This window comes from Nuphar pumila, chromosome 9 (genome assembly GCF_984573655.1).
Source record: "Nuphar pumila chromosome 9, dmNupPumi1.hap1.1, whole genome shotgun sequence".
Classification (NCBI taxonomy): Eukaryota; Viridiplantae; Streptophyta; class Magnoliopsida; order Nymphaeales; family Nymphaeaceae; genus Nuphar; species Nuphar pumila.
This window is the reverse complement of record NC_143257.1, coordinates 125,202,603-125,213,418: the sequence shown is the minus strand read 5'-3', so window position 1 is coordinate 125,213,418 and position 10,816 is coordinate 125,202,603. Positions and strand designations below refer to the sequence as shown.

At 39.6% G+C, this 10,816-nt stretch overlaps 1 protein-coding gene across 2 annotated transcripts; it reads right to left on the bottom strand.

The window, feature by feature from the left end:
* Nucleotides 1–1,376: 1,376 nt before the first annotated feature.
* Nucleotides 1,377–8,013, bottom strand: LOC149829296 (putative disease resistance protein RGA3). 2 transcript variants are annotated; one of them, XM_090018016.1, is made up of 3 exons: nucleotides 3,064–8,013; nucleotides 2,702–2,766; nucleotides 1,377–1,756 (listed from the first exon to the last, which is right to left on the bottom strand). In XM_090018016.1, the coding sequence occupies exon 1, from the start codon at nucleotides 7,634–7,636 to the stop codon at nucleotides 3,665–3,667; it is 3,972 nt and encodes a 1,323-aa protein (XP_089874142.1). In that variant the 5' UTR covers nucleotides 7,637–8,013; the 3' UTR covers nucleotides 1,377–1,756; nucleotides 2,702–2,766; nucleotides 3,064–3,664. The 2 variants fall into 2 exon arrangements, with proteins under 2 accessions (XP_089874142.1, XP_089874141.1); XM_090018015.1 differs by lacking the exon at nucleotides 2,702–2,766.
* Nucleotides 8,014–10,816: the final 2,803 nt, after the last annotated feature.

The window sequence follows — 10,816 nt, the reverse complement described above, 5'->3', positions numbered from 1 at the left end:
ATGTTGAGAAAGCCAAACACCAACAAATCCATGACTGTAATTGCTGGAAGGGTAATTAGCCTCAAGGTTAGAAGACCTGGATCAAACCCCGCTGGCACACGGGTGTGTCCGTACCTTTCAGAGGTGGACCATGTAAGGCAGGATGGTCGTGGGGCCTCACTCGGGTTTTTCCCTAACTTCGGCAAGGGTTCCTCGTCATAAAATAAATAAATAAATAGACCCATGTAAAAAATCGATGCTTGTTTATCAAAGAAAAAAAGTATTATCTAGACTTTAGCCTCTCCATTCAGGAAAAATCGATGTAAAAAAAAAACAAGAAGAAAACTTGAATATCAAACAAACATAACCAAACATACTTGCGGATCAACGCATCCATATAAATAGGGATATGAAATCACAGCTTCAACCTTTGAGGGACACTCCATGGATATTGAACACGTTGAGGATACTAGACAACCCTTGGCCGGAGGTGCAAAGCCCTCATGGTCATGTAGCCAGGAATTTTAGCATGATGCAGTCCACATCGAATCTGTTTGCGCCCCTACATCTGATCCATGCATAAATTCTTATGGTTATTATATTAGGGATCACGTTGTTGAAAATGGATAAGGGTCTTCAGGATATCAATCCATATCCATCGTCATGTGAGAAATGCAGTATCATTTTGAGGACTATGACCATTTCTCAAGATGTCATATGACATTCATTCAGGGTATATTTGAGAAAATGGTCAACCCAGTAGTCCCAAGGTATTTGCTGGTGCAGACCAACCACTCATCTGCCTATAACCTGTGTGCCACAGACGAGTTCATCAACAACTTAGCCCCAAGTTTGCTTTGTAAATCAGTTGTGGATGCCATTAACTTGCCAATAAACATGCTGATAACCAATAACATGCTTGAAAACAGTAAATCAATTGACAATTAGTAAAAAGATTTGACAAATTGCACAAACCAATGCAAGCGGGCCAATTGAATCTGCATTTATTATTGATAGCAACTAATGAGCAATATCAACATTCAGGTCAAGTGTTTTTATTTTCACTAAAAGCAAGATCAAAATTCACCAACACAGGTACGGCATGGCGACTCCCTAGAGGCAATGGGTAAGCCCATGGAGTTTTGCGCTATCAGGACAGTGACCATAAGTACGGCAAGCACAGCCGGCATGGCTAGGTTAGGTTTCTGTTCCTGGGGGAAGTTTCTTGGTGTAAATATAAAAAAGAAATCACCAACACAATGACTGTTATGCTTCCTGCTAAGGGAGTTGGGTAACCAACTGTCCACACACATAAAAGATTCCTATTTTGTTGTAACTGGTTGGGGTCTAGCTAACCCCAGTTTGCCAATCAAAAAACTCAAAAGGAATACCGCTTATGCTAATATGGCTTGTGCTATTATAAAATTGCAGGAAACCAATGGTGACAATGCTTTTGAAAACCAATGCAGAGAATATTGCTAACAAAAGTACAGTCATCAAAACCATGGTAAAAGAGAACAACAATGATAGCAATGTTGCTTAGTGACAGACACAACCACAAAAATATCAGATCTTGGTGCCGTTTTTCAATTTTTAAGCTAAACAAAACTTATGATTCACATTTGCAACATAAACCACCAAAGCTAATGACTTTGAGGTTCCTTTGTCCAAAGATGATGCTCACACAACTCAAGCATCCCCGGCAATAATCTACTTCAATACGGAAGACTCAGATCATGAGCTTGTCAAATTTAGCACAGTCAGCGAGACTCATAACCTGTACATCATGAAACAAATGAGTTAATTCTTCAAGAGAGTCAATGCGCAAAATAGTGGTAGTTTCACGATTGAGAAAAAAAGGGCAGAAAGGAGCTGATCAACAATTTACATGGTGTTGTCAAAACAAAATAATGTATTTTCAAATTATCATCAACGTTTGTTACATAGCAGGTTGTAACCTTAAGTACATGACTCTAAAGCCTTGTTTTGGACTTGTTTTTTATTCCAGTTTAATCAAAAAGGACTCTAAAGTCTAAAAGAGGCAAAGGCTAACTAGATATGAATCACTATTGGGTTCTGAACCCAGTAGCTGAAACTTACAGAGACAGGTCATATTGACCAAATCAGAGCCTATAAATGTGTTCAGCAAGATCAAAGTAGTAAGCAACAACTCATGGATAGTATTTTTTCAATGTAAAAACATGATTTTTTTGATGGGTGAAAATTCAGCATGTTGTAGCCTGTTCATTTTTTAACCATCAGAAAATCTGACCTACACGTTGAAAAAACATGTTGCAAGGGCCGGTTTCTGCTAAACCAAACATATAGATCAACATCCGAAGGGTTAATAATAATAATAATATGCAGCTTCTCACTCATGAGTTCGAAACCTCCAAGCGTAACATACTTTTCATACTACTCACTGATGGATTGACCACAGCACTAAGTTAGTATTTATGCATCTATATCAGAGCTGGATCAATCACAGAATTAGGCATGTAACATACTTTTTCATAGGAATGTAAGCAAGGGTGAAAAAGCCAAAATCTGAATGGCTGCAGATAAAATATAATTCTCGAAGATCAAAAGTTAAAAGGGGGCAAGCAAACTAAAATAAGGATTAATTTCAATATAATTTTGTATTCTAAATAACAAATTAGGTGAAAGGGAAACTTCTGATAAGATGGATGTTAAAACAAGCAAAGTAAACAATTATGCTTACATTAATAGATAAAAAGTAGACATGGAAAGCGAAGATGCTAAAGGCCCCCTCTCGAATTCAAGCACCTTCATAAGAACCACAATTAAAGTAATCACAGGATTAGTTATTCATGAAAACTTCCCTGATTTCTATGTTGCTAACATGTTAATTTGACATAAAGATTTTTAAACTTTGAAGAAATACATTAATCATGATGCAGGAGGAAACCAAACATCCGTAGTTAGTGTTTTCAAAACGTAGATGATCAAAGACACGCATCCAAAACCACTAAATGTTTCTCACCTACCAAAATAATGAAGAAAACCCCAAAAATCAACGCAGCAAGACTGAAGAAGCAGATCAAGCAAAAAAAAAGGTCGTACCTTATCAATGTGTGTGTAGAAGAGATGGAGAAAAAATCCCGGTCGACCTGAATTTTCTCTGAGAGAGAGAGAGAGAGAGGATCGTCGGGGGACTCCCTAGCTTGGTTGCCTGAGTCTGGTGACGCTGATGGAGACGAAAACAGGGTAGCGGAGGTGCATCAGATCGTCGGATGAAACCCACTCACTTGATCCCACAGAAGGAACCCATTGCAGAAGGGGAGGGGGAGATGAACCCACGGCAGAACCCTAACCCGCTGTAGGGGGAGCGATCCAGATCGTCGGATGAACCCTGACCCTAACCCACAACACGTGGCATCATCATGAAGGGATTTTCAACGGCTTGGATCGTCGAACGAATGACCTGATCTGGATCCCAATGAACTGCTAGGGCTCTGCCTCACACAGCTTGCCTATCGAAAAAGAAAAAAAAAATTAATTTCACTGAAAACTGATAAGGTGAGAGCCTGTACTGCATCCATCTTAGTCATCATCAAGATGCACGTGGCATCATCATGAAGGGATTCTCAACGGCTAGGATAGTCGAACGAATGACCTGATCTTGTGAGCGATCATGTGGGAACTGCATCCATCTTGATAATCATCAATAAAGTAGCACTTTGGGTATGTGAGCGATCTTGTGGCAGTCAACCCCCTTGCAACGCTTAACTAAATGGGGACAATCACGGATCCTTAGCTCTCGAAGTTGGGTGAGAGCTTGCATCCCATCTGGTAACGCCCTCAACTCGGGGCAATCAGAGATCCTTAGAAGTTGAAGTTGGGTGAGAGCTTGCATCCCATCTGGGAGAAATGTCAACGACTGAAGCTTGGAGAGTTCCAACGTCTGAAGCTTGGACAACTTCGCCAGCCATTCCGGCAAGTGGGTCAGCTTGGGGCTATCTCTAATTTCCAATGAGTGTATCTGGTGGAGATGTTGGATCCATTCTGGCAGAGAATCCACTTCACTCGACAACTGGATTGTTAGTGCAGTCACCCTGCTGCCCAAGCTTTGGAACCCACATAACCCCTCCACTGAATCCACCTCTAACCCCAACCAGAGTCCGTTATAACTAGCAACAAGTATTTCATCTGAGGAAACAAATGTAGAATACCACCACCAATGTTTTGATGAGCGGATGTTCCGAATGTTTGGGAGGTGATGGTGTTTCAGGACATCCGCTATGGAAGTGGCAACCTTGGAGCAGTCCTCTAGCAACAACTCTTTCAACTGATTCATACTCTCCATTGCTTCCTCCAGCACTTTCGACCCCAAGTCCAACTCCCGAAAACCTTTCAGCTCCAGCTTTTGGAGTGTCGTTGCTGCTTTAAACCCTTGCTCTTCCAAGTCAAGTTTGGGCAATCCCTGCAGTCTGAGCTCTCTCAGGTTCTCTAATGATGCTAAGGATATCGAACCAAGCTCAGGAAGGTCTACTATCCACAGGCTGTCGACATTGGGGAATTGCAACCCAAAGGGTAACGCCCTCAACTTGGGGCAGCCTCCAATTGTTAAGGTTCGGAGAAGAGGCATTGTCTCTGCTTGGGAGTTAAACGACCACTCCTCTAAGCTGCTCATATCACGAACGACTAGACTTTCTAACTTGGGGAATTGCAACCCAAAGGTTAACGCCCTCAACTTGGGGCATCTTTCAATTTCTAAGCTTCGGAGACGGGGCATTGTCTCTGCTTGGGAGTTAAACGACCACTCCTCTAAGCTGCTCATACCACGAATGACTAGACTTTCTAAGTTGGGGAATTGCAACCCATCGGGTAACGCCCTCAAGTTGTGGCAATATGTAATTTGTAAGCTTCGGAGACGGGGCATTGTCTCTGCTTGGGAGTTAAACGACCACTCCTCTAAGCTGCTCATACCACGAATGACTAGACTTTCTAAGTTGGGGAATTGCAACCCATCGGGTAACGCCCTCAAGTTGTGGCAATATGTAATTTGTAAGCTTCGGAGACGGGGCATTGTCTCTGCTTGGGAGTTAAACGACCACTCCTCTAAGCTGCTCATACCACGAATTTCTAGATCTTCTAACTTGGGAAACCCGATGTGTTCAACACCATGATGAAACCCATCATCAATGATCTTGACTTCTGAAGCACCTTCTATCTTGAGCTTCACAAGGTTGGGTAAGTGTGCCAATGAGGAGGGTAGGTGTTCCACGAATCTGCAATTACTTAAGGTGACATCCTCCAAACTGCCGTATCCAGAAGAGTTTGCCCAAGCGGGTAGACTAATTCCTCCGTAATTAGATATTTCCAGTGTCTTGAGACCTACAGGAGGTTGAAGCTCTGCATATATGCCCTCTATTTTTTCTGCAAATTCTTTGTCAAACTCATTGACGCTTTCCGAGTTGCAAGATAGCTCCAACATTTGTAATTTCACTTTATTCTGTAATTCTGCTTCTTTAGCCTCTTCCCCACTCTCTACTCTGTCTATATGATGTATCCTCAACTCCCCGCTTAAACTGTTTAGGTGACGCAACTGCTTGATACTGCTTCCACTACTGTTCCTCATATCGCTACCCACAACGAATTTGCTCAATGTCCTTAAGCATGTCAACCGCCCAATGTCCTTTGGTAAACATTCCAAATAATCAGTGCCTTCCAAATGAAGATGCCTTAGAGCCGTCAGATTCGAAATACCTTCCGGTAGAACTCTTATAGAAGTATTGGAAAGGTCGAGCCTTTCAAGACAGATTAGTTTGGTAATCGACTCTGGCAGCACTTCTATGCTTGTATTAGAAACATTCAAGTATTTTAGTAACACTAAATTCCCCAATGACTCTGGCAATTCAGATATAGAGCTGTCATGGCTCAGATCTAGCACCCTTAGCCACTTAAAGTGTTCCAAGCAGAAAGAAGGTGTAAAAGTCGTCCACCAGCTTAATCTGAACAACAATGTCCGAAGCTTTGGGTGTTGACTTAGTGCAACATCAGTAAACCCTCGATCATCCCCTGTGAAGAAGAAGAACCGTGCTTGAACAATATCGGATGCAGTTCCTGAGCGTAGAACAATCTCATCTATACGCTCCTGGCCTTTTATGTGAAGAGCAAAATCATGAACAATATCATGTAATTTGTAGCTCGAATAATTATCATTAAAAGTTTGAATCTGAATAAGAGAACAATCAACCAATGCTTCAAGATAATACTCAGCACAAACCTCCATTTCCTGCTCTCCATCTTTAGAAACAAAGCCCTCTGCCACCCATAGTCTCACTAGATCATCTTTTTCCATCTCAAAGTCCTTTGGAAATATGGAGCAATATGCAAGACATTGTTTTAAGGCAAATGGTAAATTCATGTAGCTTAATGCGATGGTAGAAAGAATTAGATTGTCTTGACCGTGAGTAATTCCTTTCCATCCCCAGAATGGGCTCTTTTCAACTTGTTGCCAATCAGACTGATTCCTCGCCTTACGGTTCAACAAGCTCCCCACAACATTTAAGGCCAGAGGCAACCCGCCGCATTTCTTTACTATAACGCTTCCAATCTCCTTCAGTCCATAAAGGTCTTCTTCCTTCTCGTTTCTCCTTAATGCTTTGCTGATGAACAAACGCCAACTGTCATCATCTGATAAGCACTTCAATCTATGCAAGTCAGCTGCATCAATATTCTTTGCAACTTCCTCGTCTCTGGTGGTGATCAGGACTCTACTCTCCGGGGCACCATGTTGCAAAAGTCCATTCAATTCGCTCCACCAATATGTATCCCATGCATCATCTATAACAAGCAGAAATCTCTTCTCCTTCAAATGTTTACTTATCTCGTTTTTCAAAGCCTCGAGCTCCGTTAATTCGTTGGCACCGCTTCCTTTCCCACCAACCACTTCCAGTATCTGTTGGAATAACACCTTCAACTGTGGTTTTTCTGATGCACAAATCCACAAGCACAATTGAAAATGTTTTTTTATGCTTTCTTTGTTGTAAACGCTCTTTGCAAGGGTCGTCTTTCCGAGTCCCCCCATTCCAACAATTGCTATAGCGCTAGTATTCTCTCCCCTTTCATGCTTGAGCTCTTTCTTCAACCACTCCACGACCTTGTCTTCATCTTTTTCCCTTCCAAACGCACGCGGCTCAGTGATGCTAGAAGTCGTCAGACGGCTCCGATATATCTGTCCGACGTCCAGTGAAGATCTTGACCCTCCCTCGATTGCAACAAGGCCATAATTATCCTTCTCTTTGGAAATCTCCTTAAGCCTCTCGTTGATTGATTTGATCTCTTTAGCAGTTTTTAGTAGAAATGAGAGGTCACGACAGAAATTAGCAGGATAAGAGATCAGCTTGCGTACCTTTGCCGGTCGGGTTTCTGCATTTATGTTGCTGGTTTCGACTCTATAAAGGTCAATTATGTCTTCAGCATCATAAACAACCTGATGTAGGCTTGACACCCAATCCTTGATGTGTTTTGATGAGAATTGCTTGTTATGTGCATCTTCAAGGAAAGGCTGTATGGTCTTCAGTTCACTTTCTAAATTTTTCAAATCATCATTCACAGAGGCAACTCTTGAAATAACTTCCCATGCTAGCTCACCAAATTTCCCCAACACAGCTCCAATAAATTCTGCCATCAGAGAGAGAGATAGGAGGAGGAGGAGGAGGAGGAATTGTTGCTACTATGAGGACAGTGGAAGTAAGAGATAGAAATCATTGAATTTATAATCAGAATTTTGGATGAAATGATATTGTAATTGTGGTAATGATCTTTTCTGCCGACAGTCAGGGGCCACCATTGGCTGGCTCGATATTGACTTTGTTTGTCACTCGCTAGAGAGTCAGTACAACTTGAGAAAAAAAGGGAAATTTAAAATTTTATTATTCATGGTGGGTGATGGTCTTTCTTCGATCATTTAAAATAAATTTTAAATATAAAATTAAAATATTACATAATGCCATCATTATTTACTTTTAAAATTTAAAAATAAGAAAGATTTTATTTCATATTTCTAAAACGTACAAAATTCTATTATGTTACATTAGATAAAAAAAATATTATAAATTTATGAATAGGAGCTGAACAGCTCGTACCGGGTCAAGCTGAGACGAACATACATTATTCGTATTTCCTGGAGTTCTCAAGTATCTTTGCATCTTATGCTGCAGTGGAGGGTACTAATACCAGGCTTAGGGATGGCAGTGGGGGGGGGCGGGGGACAAGGTCTCCACCCCGGCCCCGCCTCAAGATTTTATCCTCCACTCCTGCCTCCATTCCTCTCTCTAAATTGGTGAAAAATTGAAAGACTATTTTCAGCATGCATGAAAGACAGCTGATTTAAATATCTAAATGGGATTATGAGCATAAATGTGTTTTTTTGCAAGTTAAGAGCCCAAATTTCTCAATGACTTGAGTTTCTTCTGATCCCTAAAGATGTTTAGTATTAAAAGTCAATTACTAAAATTTCAAAATAATAAAAATTCATGCGATTCATCGAACTGTCTCCTGCAATTTTTAAGCACAGTGACAAATGTTTAAAACTACAAAATTGAAGCAGGACAAATTCTCATGAGAAATTAAAAGACGTCTTGCATATTTATTTCGCAAAATAAATAATTTAAAAAGTAACAATATTTTGTTAGAACAAATAAATATAAAACTATGTATACGTAGGATTCTTTTAGGTCCTTATAGCAGTGAAGGGTAGTCAGGATGATGAGGCATGTGTGCTAGAAAGAGGGATTGAGCCTCCGACCTTGTGAAGCCACAAACTCTACCTGATTGAGCTCGTAATCGTCTCATTAGCTAAATGAGCTGTACAGAAACGAGCCTTGGACGAGCCGAACGACAAGCGGCTCGGTTTGTTTGCAAGCCTTAAACCCATTTGAAAAAGATTGTCAACTTGGAGGGTGTCTATGCTACGATACAAGGAAATAAAAATTAAACAAAAAAGATTGGACAAAAGAGGGTGGACACACTCATTTGAAAAAGGTGACAGGCGAAGAGATGTTGGAACATAGCAGATAACTTTGGAGAGAAAAAAAGGAGCAGAAGCCATGACACAAGGAAAACAAAAGAAAGATGAATGAAAAAAAGGGTAGAAGGAACCTACCTAGGTCAAGTTTGGGCTCAAAAATCCATTCTTTATAATTTTGGATAGGTCTTGGATCCAAATCTTCACAAAAAGTATTAGAAACTTTAAAAAAACTACTTTGAACCTATCTACACCCTTTGACGACTGAAAATGGATCCTAACGGTTGTTTCAACTAATCCTAATAAAAAATAAAAATGAGATTGTCTCGAAACTCTACACAAAATATCTTGTGTATGATAGAGTACACTACAAGTAGATTTTGAGTTTCTCATGCTTGATGCGGGCTTGGTCTTAGCACCCGATTTCGATGATACATTTTTCAAGAACGTGTCTTCAACACTCTGTCCTTGAGGTCTTCTAGATGTGCTGCATCAGGCTCAAGGCATTGTCCGTGAAGTTTGTTCCTCAACAGAAAAATCTTCATAAAGTGCATCTATCCGTTCTTGAACAAACTTATGAACCAACCCAATTGAAAGAATTGGGGCTAAATCAACACCAAAAAATGGGTTAGCAGCATACAAAATTTCAAAAAGATAAACCCTGTAGAGACAAATTGATAGGCCAAGACTTAGGTCGATTACCAAATGAGTGCACGTAATAAACTTACAAGTGATCGATTTACAACTTTAGTTTGACCATAGAAAGAAACAACAAGCAAGAATGCAAAAATACCAAAAGGAAAAATCAGAAAATAAAAAAGAGTTAGCTAACCAAAAATGCATTGATTAGAAGTCTTTGTCATGTTTTTATATATTTTTATAATTTTTATATTTTATTTAAAATTAAATATTTCATATTTTTCATTGATTTTCACTAGAAAAAAATATGTGAATCCAATAATGGGCCACCTCCACCCTCCTTTGTTTAATCACTTTGAAACTGCCTTCCAAGTTTCAAGTTATTGGATATAAGCAAATCCCATGACCTAAAATGAGTAGGAATAGAGTTTGGGTTGTTGAGTTTCTCAATTAGGCACGATCCATCTTTGTGATGCCACGAGCAAGAGGTCCACACATGAAATAAGGCGAGAATAATGTAATTCAAGAACTTTGTTGTCCGAACACAGAGCTTCATTGTCAAATGGATAAGATGGCACAACAAATTACAGAGCTATATATAGAGGGTTACTTCAATGGGTCTGTGTTCAATATTCATTAGGAAATGGGTATGTAGGTTAAAGCTTGCAAATCAGTCCTTAAAGTTAATGAAGATTGGTGACATATTTTATGAATTTTCTAATGAAGATTGGACTCGGACCCAATAAAGTAATTCTTTATATATATATATATATATATATATATATATATATATATATATATATATATATATATATATATATATATATGAAAGTGATTTCGTAACTATAATGATATATCGAAATTTCAGCCTGTTAAGCAATGCTCAAGTTCTACGATAGTGCTGTTTCAGTCAAGCACATTCATAATACTTTCATAAACTCAGATTAAATCAATTCAGTAGAACACAAGACAAATGCTAAACAAGAAATCTGATTTTAGAAAAAATCGAGTCAGCTGAACAAGAGAAACACTGAATAGGTAAAACACTTCAGAAAAGAAAATTATTTCAATTCAGAAAAAAAGCTTAATTCATCATATATTTGTTTAAGCAAACTCAAAACTTCCATGTTTAGCGATTTCTCGCTGGCACAGCCTGCCATACCAATGGTCATCATGCCAGCAAAATAAAACTCTGAGGTTATG